Genomic DNA, 22,654 nt, shown 5'->3' on the forward strand with positions numbered 1-22,654 from the left:
CTTCCAAACTCCACCATCGTCCTCACAATATGGTTTGTATCCATGCCGTCAATGGAATTTACAATGGTATTTGGGAGGGTGATTGCAATATCCTTTCTCACAGATATTTCCAGCAATTCGATTAAACCAGATTCTGGTCCCTTCTCCCCACTAGCCGACCCCGCTCCACTGGCCGACCCCGTCCCGAGCAAGGCCGCCCTCACTCTCTTCACGTCTTTCCCCTTGCCATGTCGAGGCGGCAACTCAGCCTTCCTCTTCGTCCTGCCATGTACGTGCATTTCCACCACAGACTCCTGCAGGTTGGGAACATCAGTCTTCCTAGCTGCCTTGGCCTTAGCGGCCATCTCCTTCCTCAGCGATTGGAAAAGCGCCAAGTTTTTCTTTCCTGATTGCGCCATGTGCTCTACAATAATACATTACAACTCGGATTAAAACAACTTAGAATCATTAACACAGTTTAAGTAATAAACAGATACCTTCAATATCTATTATCGGATGCACCGAATTATAAACTCTAACTAAGCCCTTAGTGGGCAACTTATCAACAAACTTCAACAAGATCTCCACCACCTCTTTATCACCCGCCGATAACTCATCCATCCCCATGTCTTTATACCGAGAAAGACTGACTGTCCAACTAAATGGGAACTTTGTACTCCCATTTGCGTTCAAAAAATGAGCTTTGCCTTCTTCTTTAACAACAACCTTGAAGTACCCGTCCTTGAAATGCTTGAAAGACTGGGAAAATGCATCCAGTCTGGTGATACTAGGACGGCTTATCAAAGACAGCCAAGTAGTCGGCCGGCGGGGTCTGGTGTCGTAGAAGTACAAAAAAGCGTAAGGAGAAGGCTCCAAGTATAAAGATTGGCACAAGATGCGAAAAGCTTGCAAGTAGGCCCAGCTATTCGGATGCAGCTGCGTAGGTGCCACATTCAGTGCGCGCAATACGCCCATAGTAAAACCGTCTAACGGTAGTCGTACATGAAGTTGAGAAAAATGACACATATACATGTAGAAAAACTTCTCTGTAGCCCCTTCCTGCCCATGACATACTCGGTCGATAGTGCTAACTCGCTCCAGGGAAACGATGTCCCCACTTACACCCTTGGAGATGACAGGCGTGCAGTTTAACCAGGAGTTTAATAGGCGAGACCACCGGAACAAAGATGATTGGTTGCGGCAGCCGCCCACCCATAACCGCCTTTAGCCGACCAGTTACTTTCTGCCAACTCCTTAGGGGGATCTTCTCGAACCTCCCTCACCGTCTCCATTGGAATCCCACTTAACATGCCTCCGGAACTTGTACCCTCTTCGTCAAATTGCCTACCCCTACTTCTCTCCGACTCCGTACTCTCACTACTAGATGTAGACAACGATATACTATCGCTACTAGACATACCTGTTTTTGTGTTTACGGGAAGATGTCATCTGAAATTGGGAACTAGTTGGACAGTATAATGCACACAAGACCTCTGAATTCAAAACTCGCACAAATGAACCAAGTAACCCCTCACTCGTTTTGAAACCTATATTTATAGGCCAGAATCCCAAACGACGAAAACCCCTTCCCGCCAAAACAACAACCCATACCAATCGACACCATCATTGCGAGAGACATGACTCTTAAAAACGACGGCGCCAGAACTTCCTGATTTGACCCATGACATCCCTTCACCTACCTTTAGACGATTACCACTTTTTAGCCTTAACACTGTTCATCACACTTAAAGGCTGGGGGACTGGTGTATCACACCTAACCGGTTCCGCTAGCATACCAACACATATCACCCTTGACCGACAACTCATATCGGACAAGGCTGGGGGACTGGTGTACCACACCTAGCCAAACTCGACCAAATAAGTAAACAATACATATACCAAGGCAGCCAAGTACTCAGCCTAGGCCGAGTCAGCCTAACTTGTACCAGTTCTAACCTAAACATCTAGAGGAACAACCTGCACCTCATATAACCAACATAAGCCGTCAAGGTAAGTAGCCGGCCTAGGCCGGCTACTCTAGTAGGTCCGGTAAGATTAAAAGCCTAGGTTGACCACTCTAATAAACTCAGTATAATGAAAACCCTCCAGTGTTCAATAAGTCCTAAGGGCCTGGGCTAGGTCCCATGCCCACTTACAGTCAAAGCCCAAGCTAAGGCCCGACCCATAGAATAACCAGACATAATTAATGCTCTATAAATAGACGTGGACCCTAGTAATTAAATGTACGCATTCATTAATCACAGATTTGACCTTCTGAGAGCTTTGACTTACTTGAGCTTCGGAGTCTCTTCTGCAGGTAACCCCTCCTGGGTTCAAGCTGACATGTACCAACCGGGAAGAGACCAACTGAGGAGATAACGGACTACATGGTAAGGTGACGCTTGTGCCTAACTCATCTTATTTGTTCTCTGCAGGAACAAATCCTAATCCTTGAGAAACAATTGATAGCTAATGTTGGAGACCAATTTAGATAATATTTCACAAACCAACTATATTTTTTTGTTCATTATAAAGACTATTTTAGATATCAATAATATTATTTTATAAATTTTTATCCTATTAGTTACTATAGTGACTAATTATTTTATGTCTTTAAATTTGATGACTATTTAATAATTTTCTTGTAGTGATAAGAATAATTTACACAAATAAACTCTAATAATTAAATTTTATTAAGCACAATATATATCTATATATCTATATATATATAAAGTTGTTTATACTCAAATAAATAATTATATGCATTAGTGCGGTAATTACACATTTAAGATCCATACAGTTGAACACTGACTTTAATAAATTTATTACTAGCATAATTATTTTCATGAAATACTTAAATTTATGTGATTAACAAAATAAAAATAAAATGAATAGTTAGCATTGTAGATATTTTCCACATTTTTCATTTTATTCACTTTTATTTCCAGAACTATATGCTTGAATTGTAATTACAAACTTAGGTGGTTTCTATTTTGTTCCACCATCGGAGGCCTACCAATTTAATAAAATATATACAAATGATTTCTATAAATTGCGGTGAACAAAAGTCAATGAAGAAAACAATCAAATAATAAACGTACAAGAAAGCTAAAATTTTAAATATAACCAATTGATACGATGAATTAACTATTAACTTCAAATTATTCAGAACCTTAAAATATTAATACATTATAAATTATGTCCATAAAATAAATGAACGTGAAAGAAACAAAAAAAATAATACATCTTAAATGATTAAAAAATGCATTGTGTAGTATATTTAATGCGAATGAGTTTTGAAAAGTATTCATTCTTTCACCATTTTTGAGTACTTTGTGTACAAGTTTTTCCAAATGGTACTTGTGCCCCAAGTTCAACTCCATGCCAAATCGAACACTATATATAGGGACATGAAAATAAATTCATCATCTTTCATCGATTCCTCTATTCTTAGTTTTTTTTTTTTTTCTCAATTTGCTTAGCCCACAACTACACGAATAAAGATGAAGAGAGAGGGTCGTCAACATGGAATGGTGAGGTCTTATCGGATCCTACCAAGTTCACTTAACCCGAGACCCGATACCCGAATAGTCACCCGGTTTGATTCTCTTCCCACTGCTGGATTATTCGTTAAGGTGTCATCTAAGCCCACCAATCACTCCAAGTTCACCGGAAAGTGTGGCACACCACGTTGTACCGGTTGCCACCTCCACCCAGCTTGCAAGTCAAAGGGTAAAACCAAAGGTTCTCAAAAGCACAAACTTTGGCGGGTCATAGATGAACCCGATTCAGATTTCTTTGGGTTGTCGGAAGATGATTGTGATTGGGAGAAGAAAGATGATAACAAATTCACGTCTTCTGAAAAGGGGGTTTCATTTCGGATGGATCAAGTTCAAGAAGAAAAAGAAGAAGATTGGCTTTTGGTGGAACCTTGTTTGTGATCGATTATGTTGTTCTTTTGTGTTGAAGTTGTTCTTTAGTTTATATTACAGTTACTTGAATGAAAGAATCAGGGAGGCGGATCTACTTGAATTTGAATGGAATGATGTAATAAAGATCCAATTTATTGAAACACCGAATGTACAATTTGTGTTTATGAGTGGCATTTGCGGACAAGTGTTGAATGTCTCAAAAGATTCTTAAGTTCGATTTTTTAAGTAAATTCTTGGGTATGGCTCGAAACGAAAATTTGTTATATATTAGAAAAAAACTCGTTGAAAGTTTAGTAATGATTGAAGATTTAGATAAGATTCGACATAGATTGTATTTTTACACATTCAATAATAACTCAATTAAATGAATTTCATTTACAATTAATATATATATATATATATATATATATATATATATATATATATGCGCCTTGATATCTATTATCCTTTCAACACAGTATCTCCCTCTTCATCCAAGCCTTCCCATTCGCAATAATAACATATTTTTTACTTTTATCTCTTGTTTATGTTGACAAAAACGGGAGAAGAAAAGAAAGGAATATAGAAGAATAAAGCGGCGACAATTTTGAAGTTTTATGTGTTTTGCTTTTTAAGTTCTAAAGTTTTATCTTTTGCGTTTGAAAAGCATCGTTTTATTCCAGCTTTGGTTTATTTCATTGGAACATTTTATATTTGATTTGATTTGATATTGCATTTGATTTGAGTAACAATCTGATTGCTTTTTAATATTTTGTTGTGTGATGATCTTATATATATTAGCTCTGAAATTATGGTCATATATACTCTATAATACGGAGAAGGTGATATTCATTACTATCAAAGGTGTTTATTAGTGAAGTTTCTTAAACAAGTTACTTAAGAGACTAAATGTAGCCTCAAGTGGAGATGAACTAGTATAAATCTGTTGTGTGCATTTTCTCTACTCCTACACTTTTGGTTTAATTGATAATTCGTGTACAATTGTATATTTGTATGCATAGTTTTTTAACTTTTTTCAAGATCTATTCATTCCCTTATAGAGCAACATTACACCAATAAGGAGAATGTGAACAAACCAAAAAATGAATCATACATCAAAAGTAGTAAAGAATCAAAATAATAAAATGTCTATTTCAAAACATAAAAGTGACAAGAATCACGATCAAATCATATACTAATAATAGAATAATATATGTAAAAGTCTTTCTCTATCTCTAAGTGTTTAAATGGTATTTACACTCAATGAAACATAAACACTCTTTTTCATCCATTTTTCTTTTCTTTTTCATATCAAACCACATATGTTTTCATTTTTCACATTTTCTCATGCTTTTTAATTTTCTAACTACATCTAATTATCTCAGAATGCATTAAAATCTCAATATACATAAAATCAATGCAAAGCTCAATGTAACACCCTCACTTATTTTTAACCAATTGCTAAAACAATTCCAAAGCTCCCTAAATTCCAAAGGTTGGACATATCATGGTTTTTCAAATTCAAGGCAATAATAAGCTAAAAATCAACCAGAAAAAGGTCAAGAAGTATCAAAGAAGTATAAATGTTGAAATAATTCAAGGTAGGTCAATTTGGCTTAGTAGCTAAAAATGAAAGAAGGTATAAGTCATATTAAAATAGTGCATGTGAATATGTAATATAAAAAAGAGTGAAGTCAAGTTCTAAAACACTTACACACAAAAGTGAATCTTATAAGAATGGAAGAAAATATACTTTAATCTAACAAAGGTGTATATTCTACAAAATAATGATTCACAAAATAATTATCATGCAAAACTTATTACACTAAAATGTTAGAAACAAATATATTATGCTCGAAACCTCTAACTAAAGATGAAGAAACTAAAAATTATTCAAAAATTAAAAGCATAGGAATCCAACAAAAAGTATGTTAAGAAAAAATAATGGCAAGTCTAAACTAAAAGCAATAAATACTAAACTAACAACAACAATAATCTCCCCTACCCTTGAATGAAACATTGTCCTCAATGTGTATGTGAGAATGTACTACAAAGAGAAAACCAAAACAACATAACAAAAATCAAAACAAATCAAAACTACAACAATAAAAAGCAAACGAAAGAAAGCAAAGTTCAGAAGTTTCAAACACTTAGAGACTCATAAAACACTTTAAAAAAACTAGGACAACTGCATAAAAAATATGTCCATAAACTCATGGCCTCATCCATATGTAATCCCTCTAAAATATTTTGGCACACCAATTTACTTAAAACATGAGATCTAACCAAATTTGAAACATCAGTCATTACAGCCTTTAGCCTCGCCCAATGAAGATACATAATGAATAAAAGAATTAAAAATAAAAGTGGCCGGAAGAAACAGGAAATGAAGACCCTACATACGAAAAATATCACAAAAAATAATGGCATCTCATTATATTAGTTCCTCTAATCTTCTAGCACCTCTCACATGTAATAGTCATTTGCTATGCATCTCTAAATTTGGTGGGCAAGCAAAATGTATTACCAAGTACTCTCTCTCTCTCTAGGACCAAAATCTATTATCAGTTTAGGAAGTGTTTTTGTGTTGATTAGGACTGTATGTAAGTTTCTCTTTTAGTAGTTTCATAGTCATTTCATTTTGTTTTAGAACTTATCTCCATGATAGGAATTTTTTAATTGACTAAAACATAATTTTAATATGCTAAATTTTTTTATTTTAATATGTTAAAATAAGTTTTTAATAGGTTAATTTTTCTTGTGCTTTTAAAAGATTTTGAGCTATTTTATTTTAATTTGCTTGAGTGGATTTTAATCCATTGATTTCATAAATAAACAGTTTAAAATGTAGTTTTGATCCATTAAAATTATCACTTTAAAATCTATAAAATTCTCTCGTTCTGAATCCCTTATACATGATTTTTTAACTTACATTTCTAAAGTCATTTTCACGATTGATAGAGAATTATTATTGAGCTAATAAACGTTTCATGGAGCTTTCTTTGAGTGATTTCAAGATCATTCTCTCAAGAGAAGAACATAGTGGTTCACCTAAATTTTCTTCTCCTACTACCCTTGTTTTGTTTTAGGTAAATTCATTCCATTGTATTGTTTTGTTTACGGGTGTTGTTATTTGTAGATAAGGTTTTCAATCAGGGTGTAATAATAAGGTGTTACTATGTTAGAAAGTTGATTCCTTATATTGATTGTATTTGTTGTGTGTTTGTAAAATATTGTTACAATGTGAGCTTTTGTCAAACTCAGTCCCCTTTAGTTTAAAAAGACAATCCAAAAGAAAAAAATTTATAAGTAGACCTTTTAATTTTCCTATATATTCTAACACTTAATAACGAAACTAATATTTTTAGTTTTTTGTTTCATTTATTCAAAATTATTTCGTATTTTAAAATGCAAATGTTATTTTATTGATGTTGGATAAATGTGGAGTCGAAAATAAAATGTGTATTATCACCGGATCCAAAAAAGGTGCTTGATCTACATGTGTACAACTCTCATTATTGAACCAAGGGATGCAAATGGTAAGTGTTCCCGTGAATGAACCTACTCCAACAGTAAAAAAAAAGAAAATATTGGAATCAACTAAATGGAGAAGCAGAACAATATAAGGTTACATGCATGATTTTATTTATTATAAAAATGGTAGTTTAATAGAAATATATATATATATATATATATATATATATATATATATATATGTAAAAAAAAAACTAACAAGCTACAAGAGAAATAAGAATTCTATAATATTATACAAATTCTGACACGTGGTCTTATGTTTCGTATTCACCTGATGGTATTATAAAATGAATGAAAAGCATAAGAGAATCTTTTATATATATATATATATATATATATATATATATATATTATATATATATATATATATATATATATATATATTGTTTGTTTATATATTTAGAGAGAGATAAAAAGTGTGTAAAAGTTTGTGAGAATCTGAAAGGTACAGCTTAGCACGTTAAAGTTGACCAAGTCTGTGTGGTTACTGAAAAGGTGGGTGACAACAACCCAATTATTCAAATTAGTTATATCACAGGAGCTAACAATTCCATCTGCGTCATGCACATTTTGTCTTCCAAGGCTTTCTCTTTCCTTTCGCACTTCATTTCTAGTTTTTTTTTTTTTTAACCCCCAAAGTTGGTGGGTGCACTTTGAAGGGAAAAGTGAAAATTTTCTCTCTTCATTTTAGGTGATTGAAGAAAAAGCTTAACTATCCACGTAATAATTTCGACGCATTTATTTACGTGGCTAATTCTCAACTATAGAGAAAAAATGTTTCAAGTGTATTCTTACGTAACACTATGAAAGCATTACCAACAAATTCTCCGTCAAAAATTTTACACTCTTTGACCATAATTGTTCATTTTTATTGAGATAAAATTTTCACACTTAATAATTATATTTGAGATATTATTTATTTTGGAACACAAAATTATGTTATGATTTTGTTTTTAAACAACCTTAAAAGATTAAAAACAATTCTTGATTTTGAGTTTTAAATAATGTAAGACTATTAAATATATATAAAAATTCATCGCTAAAAATCTTTATAAGAAATGAGAGTTTATATATGAAATCACTTTTCTATTCTGCCCATTAGAGCTTAGAGATGCTAATTTGTTTTTAGAATGTTTCATTTTCGTCCTAATTGCCATCCATTTTTCAATCTTATATCTATTTAGATAATAACTTTATGGTCAATCATAAGATATTGTTCACAACAAACAACTTATACAATAGTTATTTTATGTTGTTTTTCCTTTTTTTTTTTTATTTCTTTGTACTTTCTATCAAGAATCAAACATAGTAAGCTTACACGACAGAGTAATTTCTTTTTTATCATATTACCATTTTTTTTATTTTCTGTTTCTTTTCTACGTAGGCTACACGCACAAATTAATAAGTTTAAGATCCATATTAAATTGATACGTTAAATTATGTTTATTAAATATTTTATTTCGATTTTTAGTTTCGTTAAATTTTTTTAATATTAAATGGTTTTTAAATAAAAAATAATGAACCGCATTACCATATAAAAATATATCCATGCAGTTACAATTGAACTACTCGTCTATTTTCTTAAAAGTTTCACGTTTGTGAGATAAAAACTCGTCTCAAATGTCTCAGAATCTTTATTTCTAGTAAAATTTTAATGACACGTTTAAATTTTTTGTTTTTCAAAGTTAAGTAATTTTAGTCTAATATGGATATGTCATCTAAGTGCTTAATTTTAGAAAACTAGAGAATTAAATTTACAATTAAAATTATATAAAATTAAACTCATACATTTACAAAACTATGACGACTAAAGTATATTTATAATTTTTTAAAAGGAATGACTCGTCGTTTTGATTTCGTAATCTTAACCTTTTACTCTCTCTCTCTCTCTCTCTCTCTCTCTATATATATATATATATATATATATATATATATATATATATATATATATATATATATATATATATATATATATATATATATATATATATATATATATATATATATATCATAAAAAAATTAAAATTGGCGTGACTTAAAAATTGATAGTTTTTATTATAATGAAATTATATAAAAATTTAACATTGTTATTTTAACGTGACTTATGTTTTTTCAATATAAATTTTTCAATCTTATTTTTCAAATAAAGTCATCTTATATATCATTATAAACTTTATAAATTTTAAAATCTAATGATTTATACCTTATATATGCATATCCAAACAAATAAAACTGAATTAATACATTTCTCATTATTTCTTCTCAACTACTTCAATAAGGTAATTATATTTAAATCGGACAATAATATGTTATAACCAAAAAATTTAACTAAATATTTAAATTGTATCAAGGAAAAAAAACTACTAGATAATGAGAATATGTTTAGTCAATATTTAGCACTTATATACTATTGTACTTCATTATTTGCACAAAGTAATTGTGTAGATAGATATATGTTGAGTTTGGGGTTGGGAATGCCAAATCCTGATTTGTATTTTCTTTCCAATGATTCGCATACATCGGCGGAGAAATCTGACACAAATTTGGTTTCACTTGCTCAACAAGAAAGAAAAAAGAAATCTTTTAATTTAATATTCTTTCAGTATATTGTATAAAAGTTTGTGTATTTTATAAGTATTCTTTCAGTAATTTATAAGTACTTTTACATATAAAATTAATTTGTAATATGAATTTACATATAAAATTATATATTTCGATTTGATTATATATTTTTTGTTTAATAAACGAGTTCATTGGATTGTCTTTTGGCCGAACAGTTGGGAAGGATTATCAACCAACTCTTCTATGGTTGGTCAGAAAATCATCTCTAATTTTGACAAACTGACTATGTGATAGAACAAAATGCGCTAAACTAATCTGTTTTGTAACTCCTGTTTAATATAAATCCTATAGCTTAATAATTCCAAAAAACTTAACTATATAAGTTCTAATATCATCTTAACATAGTAAAAATTATGTTTAATTCTACCTCACCAAAATAGTTGATCAAAGTGAAAATTGTATCCAATCTATATATATATATATATATATATATATATATATATATATATATATATATATTATTATTTAATCATATTCTTAGCGAATATAGAATCTCCGATGTAAATCTATTATTGTCCATGGAGAGAGGAACGTTCCATATTATTTGGTGGCCAAGAAAGGAGCATCAAATGCTGAGTTAAGTTTATGGAACTCTCCCCTTCTTGGGTGGGGAATCTATTTATGCCTCATATATGCCACAATGCTTCTTGCTGAAAATATTGCTTCTTTTCTCATGCTGCTTTCCCCTAGTTTTTATTTTTACTTCATTATGAATCAACCAATATTGTTTAGTTGTATATAGCAATGTAAACGGGCGGGTAGGATACGGGTAGGAGCTCTCCATACTGTATTTACTGGTTAAATATATGTTCCGTATTTATATCCATGTAGACATCCGTTATGCGAGTACTTGCATATTTCTTTAATATTTACGGATATTCACGGGTACCCACAAATATTAACGAAACAAAATTTTAATATTTAATAACATATTTTAACCATAAATTCAAATAAAAATACAATGCAAAATATTCATAAATTTCAAACAAATTGCAAATAACCTATTTAAATAGTGTTGAATGACAATTTATAAAGAAATGAAGATTTTTTAAAACCAATTCATAACAAATAACCCATCCAAAATCAATGTATTAATGTTTTAATCATTTTTTTTAATTTAAATTAGAGTATAGCGGGTACGGATGTCCACGAGTACGAATACAATGATGCCCATACCCACTCTATTAACATACGGGTATAAAAGATATTTGTACTCATTATCCGCGAGTATCCATTTATACTATTCATTTATACCTGTTATAAGTTTTATCTGTGGACGTGAGTACGATTTTTTTTTACATCCCTAGTTGTCTATATTAAATTTCACTTGCGTTTGAAATAAATTAATTTCTCCGTCTATACTTTTCTACTAAAAAACAATTCAAAATCCATTTTAGTGAATATAAATAGCTTTTTATGTATATTTTCTTATATTTTGACTGAACTTTGAAAAGCCTTGCCAAATAGGACGAGGTACTCGCCACTAATTTCTTCTTATTAAATATTTGCCTTAGTTTCCGAGTCGTCCACTATGATTAAAATAAATTCCAAAAGAGTTGAAGAGTTCAATTTCACTCCACCATATATTAAATCTTTTATATGTTTTATTTCAACTTTGAATTGTCTTAAACTATGTGATTAATTAGTAACTTGTTTTCTTCACCTCCTTCAACTTGATTTTCATGCCCCTGTCAGCGGCAGAGTTAAAGGATGAAAAAATGTTTATTTTTAGCTTAGGATATTCTCTCTGTTGACCAAACAAATCTTCAATCATGAATTCTCATTGCATACATAATACATGTGTTTTAATAGACAATATTTATATTTCATAGTTTGCACCCATATAATCTTAAAGATCGTGTTTTGATGTGGCTATAAACTATGGATACGACATACTAAAAGAATATATGAAGGTTTAAAATTAGGATAAAAACTTTCTATTTTTTTGAGTTTTGTAGTAAGCTTTATTACTATTTTTTTAATTGTTTTGTATTGAGTTTTGATTAGGTTTTATAATAGTTTTTTTTAGATGCTATAATTAGAAGCTTCTTAAACATTAAAGTTTTTCCAGGATACTTGTTTGGTGAGTTTTAATCTAAGTCTCCTGAATTAATATTATTAAAGTCAATCATCATAATTATCGTATCTGAGTTATTGTTCACATAATTTGTTTATTAATGCTTGGTTATGAAGATTTGAGTTTGTATTATACCTAGACGGTCAAGACTGATATGGATGACTATCCGGCCTACAACTAGTCCTACAATAAAAAGAATATATGGTTAGTTAACTGCACAAGATAACAACACATACATAGCGGCTAACACCGCCTACTCCAAAGAATAACATACAAGTAAAAGTTGTCAACTCCAAACTTAGGAAATCACAGTGGGGTTTCTAGTGTCAGATCACAAACATGGAGCTTGGTCTTGGCCCATGCCCAATCAAAGCCTGAACATTGGCCCAATGCAATAAAGAGGGACCCAGCCCATAAAGGGGGAAAACATAGTTAATATCTCTATAAATACATGTGGACCCCAACTATTAAAGGTACGCTTTCATTAATTCACTAATATGTGATTTGACTTTTGAGAGCCTTTGCTGACTTGATTGTCAGAATCTTTTCCGCAGGTAATCCTAAGGGTCCAATCCGCCAACACTAAAAGAGGACATATTCAAACCAAGGAGCAACCAGTCCGAGAAGTCAACAATTGGGGTAATATATGATTTGTGCTCCCTGATACTATGTTATTGTTTCCGCAGGAACAATTGGCGCCCAACGTGGGGCACGAGTTAGTATCTTACCACAACAATCCAAGAACTCGCAAGGATGGTTTCCACACATAGCAGAGCTGGAATCTCGAAGGAACCTGAGGCAGGGCCAAGCATGCCTGCAAACAACAACTTGAATTTGGCTGCTATTCTGGAAGGGCAGGCCAAGATGCAACAAGAGCTCGTTGACCCTAAGAAGCGTAGTGCTGACGAGATGGAAGCACTAAGACAAGAGAACTCTAGGTTGAGAAGGAAGATAGAAGCTGACCCCACCTAGAAAGGAAAAAATGTTGAAATCCCTCCTTTTCCACCCACTAAGGAAGAAAGCGAGTACAACCCTACTCCTCGCACACCACAACCACACCCTTCCCACCCACACCACCAACCCCCTACCACCCACATCCCACCTTTACCTTCCCCACCATCATCTGCCACCCCATACACACAAACGTCGTCACCCTTTTATCGACGACATAACTGAAACCCCTCTCCCTAGCCAATGGGAAGTCTTCACGTAAGAACGCTATGCCGAGGACATTGACCCCGATGAGCACGTTAAAATCTATGTCACTCATGTCAACCTGTACACAAGTGAAGATGTCGTTTTGTGCAAGGCCTTTCCCACCACCCTCAAAGGACCAGCCCTAGAATGGTTCACATACTTGCCTTCATACTCCATTGACTATTTCGACACCCTATCCCACCTATTCACCACCTAGTTTGTTGGAAGTCACCCCCATCAAACCACCTTGTTGTCCATCCTAAGCGTTCGATAAGAAGATGACGAAATGCTCTGCAGCTTCATTGACCGATTCGGAAAAGCCACTCTCCGAATGAAAACCCTGACGCGGGAAATGATCCTACAATGCATGGCACTAGCTCTAAAACCAGGACCATTCGCAGACAACGTCTGCCTTCGACCACCAGCTACCATGCACGAGCTCAAGCTACGCGCCGTCGACTATATCCGCATGGAGGAAATGAAAACTCTACACACCCATATATGTGTTGAGTACCAACCTACAGACTCTAAACATACGAGACCAGCCACCAAATCCGACTATAATCCCATGACCCCAAACCACCCAGTCGACCACAATATAGACCATGCGAACCTCGACCACCTCGATTCTCCTGGTATGCGCTTCTAATTGCCCCCCAATCCCACATTATGGATAAAGCCCTTCAAAAAGACTTGATACCCCCCCCTCGCAAAACCGTCAACCCCCAAACGCCGACATGACCAAATATTGCAAATACCATCGCAATAACGGTCACATCACAAACGAATGCAAGGCGCTACAGGATAAAATTGAAGAACTGATACGCGTCGGCCACTTAAAAAGATTCGTTAAACGAGAAAGTCATCCTAATACCAGACCCATCAGCCATCGTGACTCAACCAATACTAGACCTACCGGCACCCACCAACAACATGATGACACAACAACAACGCGCAAGCCCACACCAATATCGCCTCCGCAGACCCTCCCCGCTTATGCAGCACTATCAACACCATATCTAGCAGATTCGCTGGTGGGGGGGTCAACTTCCTCTGCCAGGAAGAAACATCTTCAAAGGGCACAATCCGTCAACTCCGTCTTTTGATCTCATAGAGGCCATCGAATGCCGCCAATTACCTTCACTGATGCCGACTTCCAAGGCATGGATCACGAACAGGATGACCCCATGGTCATCATCTTGGAAATCAAAAACTTTGCGGTTAAAAAGGTGTTGATCGACCAAGGCAGCTTAGTTGACATTTTGTATTGGGCAACCTATCAAAAGTTACAGTTACCTACAAAGGCTATGATCCCCTATGATGAGCCCATTTACGGATTCTCTGGAGAAAAATTATACACACGCGGGTATATCGACCTACATACCCTTTTTTGCGAAGGCCACCAAACCAAAACCATTCCTATTTGTTACCTTGTGGTCGATGCCCACACATCATACAACGTTCTTTTGGGACGACCCTCGCTAAACAAACTATGAGCTATCGTATCCACACCCCACCTCGCCATGAAATTCCCATCCTCATCCGGATACATCATCACAATTCACGGCGATGAAAGGCTGGTGCGGGAATGCTATATTGCCATCTTGCAACCCAAAGAACCCGCTCTGGTTACAAACATTGAGCGACATCCCGACGTCGGCCTGACCCTAGCCAACGAAGATCTAGACCCTAGAATATGCTATGATTCTCACATCAAACCAATAAAAGCCTTAAACTTGGTGTCGGTTTAAGCCGTAGTAACCAAGCCCTGATCGAGGCAACCCTCAACGACAACATAGACTTATTCACCTAGTCAACGACAGACTTGCCCGGCGTAGACCCTCAAATAGCTGTCCTCAAACTCTCAATATACAAAGAAGCCAGGTACGTCTCCCAAAAGAAAAGAAAGTTAGGAGACGAATGAAGCCTTGCAACAAAAGCAGAAGCAACAAAACTTCTTGAGGTCGAATTCATCTTTGAGGCCCATTACACCACCTGGTTAGCCAATGTCGTCCTCGTCAAAAAATCCAGCGGCAAATGGAGGATGTGCATTGACTATACTGACCTCAACAAAGCATGTCCAAAGGACGCATATCCCCTACCTAGCATCGACAGGCTCGTAGATGCCGCAGCCGGTAACCGTGTACTCAACTTCCTGGACGCCTACTTTGGTTACAACTAGATACCCAAGGCCCTAGATGACATGTTTAAAACTGCCTTCGTTACTGAAGACACCAACTACTTTTACAAAGTCATGCCTTTCAGCCTAAAGAACGCATACGCCACTTACCAAAGGCTAATGGATAAAGTATTCAACCACCTGTTGGGCAAGTGTGTCGAAGTATACGTAGACGACATGGTTGTCAAATCTCCTAGCCACCTGCAACACTCAAAGGACTTGGCCGAGGTGTTCACATCACTTCGAAAATACAACCTGTGGTTAAACCCTGACAAATATGTCTTCGGCGTTGATAGTTGGAAGTTCTTGCTCTTCATGCTCACACAATGAGGAATTGAAGCGAACCCTGAAAAATGCAGAGCTATCATCAAAATGCGAAGCCCAATGAACATCAAGGAGGTGCACCAATTAGTAGGTCGTCTTACCGCCATATCAAGATTTCATCCCAAACTAGCTGACAAAACCAGACCCATCATCCACCTCCTCAAGAAATCAACAAAGTTTGCATAGAACGACGAATACGAGCATATTTTTCAAGACCTCAAAACAACCCTGGCATCCCCTCCAATCCTACAAAAGCCAAACATCAACCTCCCACTAATAGTTTACATCACAGCCACTAAAGGAACAGTTAGCGTTGCCATCACCCAAGAATCTGCTAGCACCGAATACCTAGTATACTTTGTTAGTCGATCCTTGCAAGACCCTGAAACCAGATACTAGGTGGTCGAGCAGCTGGCCCTATCTTTAGTAAACGCTGCAAGACGACTCAAACCCTACTTTCAGAATCACCAATTCATCGTGAGGATAGTCTATCCTATCTAGAGAATACTCCAGAAGCCAGAATTAGTCGGTCGAATGTCTTCATGGGCGGTGGAACTATTTGAATTCAATATCTGTTATGAACCGCACGGACCTGTCAAATCTCAATGCCTCCTAGACTTCGTCAATGACCTACAACACGCGCCGCAAGAAGAACAATGGACTTTGAATACTGACAGATCTTTTAATCAAAGAGGAGTAGGCATCGACATTGTTCTCAAAGGTCCAAACTAGATACTCATCGAAAAATCACTGCACTTCGCCTTCAAGACCTCCAATAATCAAGCCGAATATGAAGCCATCTTAATTGGCCTGTCCCTAGCAAAGGAAGTTGGAATACGCATCCTCACATGCAAGACAGATTCCAAACTGACCGTGGGACACCTAAATGACGAACTCCAAATTAAAGACTCCACACTCCTCCAATATTACCCACCTGGTCTGAAATGTCATACAGTCCGGATTCGAAAACGTCAAAATAGAGCATATACCAAGAGGACAAAACGCCCAGGCTGATGCCTTATCTAAGCTAGCAAGTACGAAGCATAAAGGAAAGTACAAGTCCCTACTACAACAAACATTGGCGCCACCCTCCACAGCAAACACATGTTTGGTACTCGAACCAACTCACGATTGGATGTCACCATATGTGCACTATTTGAAAACTGGACACTTACCTACTAATGCCAACAAAGAGTGGCAAACCAAAGCGGCACGATTCATGATGATTGACAACGACCTATATAAACGAGGGTATGGACAACCATTACTCAAGTGTGTTACCAAACAAGAAGCTCAATATGTCATAAAGGAAATTTACAAAGGAATATAAGGGTATCATTCAGGCTCGCGATCCATGGCAACTAGAATCCTAAGAGCCAGTTACTATTGGCCAACTATGGAGTCTGATTGCCACGACTTCGTCAAGAAGTGTATATCGTGCCAAAAACATGGCAATCTTATTCATCAAAAACAAGAGGAGTTACATTCCATATTATCCCCACGACCTTTCGCAAAGTGGGGAATGGACATCTTAAGACTGTTCACTCTTGGTAAACGACAAGTTAAATTCCTCATCGTAGGGGTCGATTACTTCACAAAATGGGTCGAAGCCAAACCACTCGCCACCATCACAACACAACAGGTTCAACAATTCATCTAGAAAGACATAATATGCAGATACAAGTTGTCGCATACCATCATAACGAACAATGGACGACAATTCATAGATAAAGAGCTCGCGAAATTCTTCACGGGTCTAGGAATCAAACACATAACAAGCTCCGTGGAACATCCGCAAACTAACGGACAGGTAGAAGCCGCCAACAAGGTCATCCTAATAGAACTTCGAAAACGATTAGATGGAGAGCAAAGGGGAAATGGCCAGAAGAATTACCTGAAGTCTTATGGGCCTATAGATGAATGCCTCAGTCAGCAACCAACGAATCCTCCATCAGCCTAGTTTACGGAACCGATGCTATGTTACCAGTCGAAATTGGAGAACCATGCTTGAGAAAGGAAACGTATGATGAAAACATGAACCAACACAATCTATGTGTCAGCCTCGAATTACTAGTAGAACTCCGAGATAAAGCACAAATCAGAAACATGACGGCCAAATAAAGAGCGGCAAGAAGATACAATTCAAAACTCCACCCACGAACGTTCACTAAAGGAGAGTTATTAGCCAACTAGGAAGGACCCTTCAGGATCCGTGAAGACAATGGCGGAAGTATGAAGGGACAGGGGGAGCCACGGCTCCCCCAACCATTTTTTTTTTAATTTTATTTTCTATATATTTAAAAAATAATATTTATAAATTATTACTTTATTTATATTAATTGATTTTTATTTTATTTTCTATATATTTTAAAAAAATAATTTATACATTACTACTTTATTTATATATTATTACTTTATTTATATATTATTACTTTATTTATATATTATTATTTTATTTACATATTATTACCTTATTTATATTAATTTAGTTTGAAAAATCTTTTTTAAAATTTAAAAATCACGTTTTTTTCTCTATTATAATTTTTTATATTCTTTTATTTGGTTTCTCTCTTCCGTGCCTTCATCTCTTTCTCCCGTTTTATTTCCATCTCAATTTTCACCATCAATTCCTTATTATTTTCAAAATCAAATTGCACTACGACAAAATTGAAGAGTTAAGGAACATTTTGGACCGAACAATTTCTTCTTTTGAGTAAGTTCATATTTTCCTTTTTATTTTTGAAGCAATATGTTTCTCTCTTGTATGTGGCTTTTCTACGCTCTAGGCATATCTCTATCTGTTAGAGATCAAAAAATCATGCTTTAATTGTTGATCAAACTCTTCTTTGTGTAGATAGAGCTATTTTAGGCTTTGAAGTTGTGTAAGGGAAGAACAAGATTAGGAATCTACTCTAAGGTAAGGGAAGCTAATCATTTAGAAGTTATTAGTTTTCTTAAAATATTGAGTCTTGCTTTTAAGATTTAATTTGGAATATTCATAATTTTATCTTTTTGTAAATAGGTGAGAGGTGAAAAATTTATATTAGAAAAATTATGATAAAGAGTAAAAGAATTGATTATTTTTTCAAGAGGAAGGCTTGTGATGAAGATGAAAAAAATGCATTTACGTCATCTAAAATTGAGAAACTTCATGAGAATCCAAATATTGAAGAAAACAAAAAACAACTCTCTAAGGTTCCTAAAGTTAAATATAATGAATTTGAAAATACTTTAGAACATGATCCGGGAAAGCGTCTTCAAATTTGGCAATACCCAGCAAATCAAATTGATGAGGTACGAAGGACTTATCTAAAATGGGGTCCATATCAAATGAGTCTAGAAAATTATCCATTGTCTGGTAAAGATGATCATCCAAGAAGATTTCAGTACACATGGTTTAGCTTATTTCCTTCATGGTTAAAGTATTCGCCATTAAAAGATGCTGCATATTGCTTACCATGCTAACGTTTTAGTAAAAAACCAAGTGGACGACCTGACTCAGATGTTTTCATTGTTACAAGTAATTAAGTTTATTTTCATTGAATTCTAATTGGCAATAAGTTTATTGTCATCAACATGTTTTAACTTTTTGAATGTTATTTTATAGGTTTTTAAAATTGGAGGAAAGTTAATAATGGAAAAAATTGTGCTTTCCTTAAACAAATTAGGAAGGATCCTTGTTCACCACACAATATTGCAGTGTCTACTTGTCAAGACTTGTTAAATCAAAATTGTCACATTAGGAATGTTTTGGAAGTGCAAAGCTTAGATCAAATTATGAAGACTCGGTTACATCTCAAGACTTCAATCGACACTGTTCATTTTTTATCACTTCAAGCTTGTGCTTTTAAAGGTCATGATGAAAGTACTGAATCGAGGTACCAAGGTAATTTTCTTGAGATGATAAAACTCATAGCATCATACAATGATGAAGTTGCAAAAGTTGTGTTGGAAAATGCTCCATTCAATTCCAAATATACTTCACCTAAAATTCAAAAGGAGTTATTGAATATTCTTTCTAGTGAAGTGAAAAATCATATTCGTGAGGAAATTGGGGATTCTAAGTTTTGTATAGTTGTCGATGAAGCTCGTGATGAATCAAAAAAAGAGCAAATGGCTCTTGTTTTGAGATTTGTTGATAAAAATGGTTTTATTCAAGAGCGATTTTTTGATATTGTGCATGCTAAAGACACTACAACAATAACTTTGAAGAATGAATTGTGTGTTGTACTATCGCGACATAATCTTAATTGTTTCTAATATTCGTGGTCAAGTGTATAATGGTGCTAGCAATATGAAAGGAGAATGGAATGGATTACAAACATTATTTTTGACTGATTATCCTTATGCATATTATGTTCATTATTTTGCTCATCGGTTACAACTTGCCTTGGTTGCTACATCAAGAGAAGTTATTCCAATTCACCAATTCTTTTCAAAATTGACTTTTTTGTCAATATTGTTTGCTCTTCTAGTAAACGTCATGATGAGTTACAGGCTGCCAAGTTAGATGAAATTGCATATTTGTTAGAAATTGATGAGCTTGAAAAGGGTAAAGGGGCAAATCAAATTGGTACTTTAAAACGAGCTGGAGATACTCGTTGGAGCTCCAATTTCTCTTCTATTTGCAGCTTGATCAATATGTATGATGCAACCTGTTTAGTTCTAGAAAAAATTACTATTGATGGATCCACTTATTCACAACGTGGTGATGCTGATAATGCTTACAAAAGCTTGACCTCATTTGAGTTTATACTAATCTTGTATTTGATGAGAGAAATTATGGGGATAATAGATGTTCTTTGTCAAGCATTACAACAACAATCTCAGGATATAGTTAATGCTATGCATCTAGTTTGTTCTACAAAAGGACTTATTCAAAACTTGAGAGAAAATGGTTGGGATAAGTTATTAAAAAATGTGACTTCTTTTTGTGAAAAACATCATATTGAGGTACCTAATTTTGGGGCTTCTTATGTAGCAAGGAAAGGATGCTCTCGTCACCAAAAGGATCATATTATAGTGGAGCATTATTTCAAAGTTGAAATATTCTTTGTTACCATTGATAAGAAATTACAAGAGTTAAATTGTAGATTTAATGACCAAGCAATGGAGTTATTAATTTTAAGCTTTGCTTTGGATCCTAAGGATGCTTATAAAGCTTTTAATATTGATAAAATTTGCACTCTTGTGGAAAAATATTATCCCATGGATTTCAATGAGCAAGAGAAGATTAATTTGACTTTTCAACTTCAACATTTCATTATTGATGCTCGTCAAGATTCAAATTTGAAGAATTTATCAACAATACAAGAGTTATGTACATGTTTGGCAACAACAAAAAAGTCTGAAGTTTACTACTTGATAGATAGATTACTTCGTCTTATCATGACTCTTCTAGTTTCTACAGCTACAACTGAAAGATCTTTTTCTGCAATGAAAATAATCAAGAACAAGTTGAGAAATAAGATGGAGGCTGAATTTTTAGCAAGCACTATGATAATCTATATTCAAAAGGATATTGCAACTAACTTTAGCTCTGATTCAATTATTGAAGATTTCAAGTCATTGAAAGAGCATAAAGGAGCACTCTGAATAAAGGTAACTTTTATTGATAAACTTTATGTTACTCTTTCATATATATTATTGTTATATTGTTTAGATTCTATTGTCATGAGTGCTTATTTTGAATAAAAAAAATGATGTAAGGAAATTAATTTTTTTAATTAAAAAAATAATTTATATGTAACAAATATAATTTAGCCCCCCTAGAATTTTTGGTCAAGTTCTGCCACTACGTGAACACACAAGAGGAGGTGCTTACAAGTTAGAACAATTATCAGGAGATGAGATATCGAACACGTGGAATGTATCTCACTTAAAATTTTACTTTAGTTAAACTTGCCAATGTAATCATGACAAACAACTTGTAACCTAAGGTGTACTCTTTTTCCTCACGTGACATTTTTTCCCTAAGGAGGGTTTTGGCTGAGGAGTTTTTAACGAGACACCCCAAGTTATCAATAAAAACAAGGGTTTATTACAGATTCATCTGTCAATAAATAATTTTATTAAGTTCCCCATCCCTTACCAAAGTAAGCGACCTGGGTCGAACACTCGCTCGAAATAATTTTATTAAGTTTCCCACTGCTTACCAAAAGTAAGCGGCCTAGGTCAAACACTCGCTCGAAATAATTTTATTAAGTTCCCCACCACTTACCAAAGTAAGCGGCCTGGGTCAAACACTCTCTCTGAATAATTTTCTTAAGTTCCTCACCACTTACCAAAGTAAGTAGCCTAGGTGGAATACTCACTCTCAATGAATAATTTTCTTAAGTTCCCCACTACTTACCAAAGTAAACGGCCTAGATCGAACAATCACTCTCAATGAATAATTTTCTTAAGTCCCCAACCACTTACCAAATTAAGCGGCCCGGGTCGAATACTCACTCTCACTAAATAATTTTCTTAAGCTCTCCCATCACTTGCCAAAGTAAGCGACCTGGGTCGAGCTCATTACATAATCACATCCAACGAAATGAACAATCAATAAATCGTAAGTGCTTCACACACGATCAAAGTAAAAAAATAAATGGTATCAAAACAACACGATAGATGCAACAAAGCAACCATCAAATTATAATATCACGGACGAATAAATGTGAAAATTATTACAAACTTGTACTGAATAAAAATCAAAATATAAAAAGGATCCTAAGCAGCAACATCAGCATCCACTTCCACCACTTTGGCCCTATCATCCGCAAGATTCACGTAATCAGTACTGGCCACGTTTATGTGCTGTTGAATGATATGACCCTTTAAATGTTC

At 34.5% G+C, this 22,654-nt stretch overlaps 1 protein-coding gene and 1 pseudogene across 1 annotated transcript; both read left to right on the forward strand.

Moving 5' to 3' along the window:
* Positions 1–3,324: 3,324 nt before the first annotated feature.
* On the forward strand, positions 3,325–4,113 carry LOC114185936. Its single transcript, XM_028073903.1, has one exon. The coding sequence runs from the start codon at positions 3,483–3,485 to the stop codon at positions 3,918–3,920; it is 438 nt and encodes a 145-aa protein (XP_027929704.1). The 5' UTR covers positions 3,325–3,482; the 3' UTR covers positions 3,921–4,113.
* Positions 4,114–17,177: 13,064 nt separating this feature from the next.
* On the forward strand, positions 17,178–21,418 carry LOC114184486 (annotated as a pseudogene).
* Positions 21,419–22,654: the final 1,236 nt, after the last annotated feature.

Source organism: Vigna unguiculata, chromosome 5, assembly GCF_004118075.2.
Source record: "Vigna unguiculata cultivar IT97K-499-35 chromosome 5, ASM411807v1, whole genome shotgun sequence".
Taxonomy (NCBI): Eukaryota; Viridiplantae; Streptophyta; class Magnoliopsida; order Fabales; family Fabaceae; genus Vigna; species Vigna unguiculata.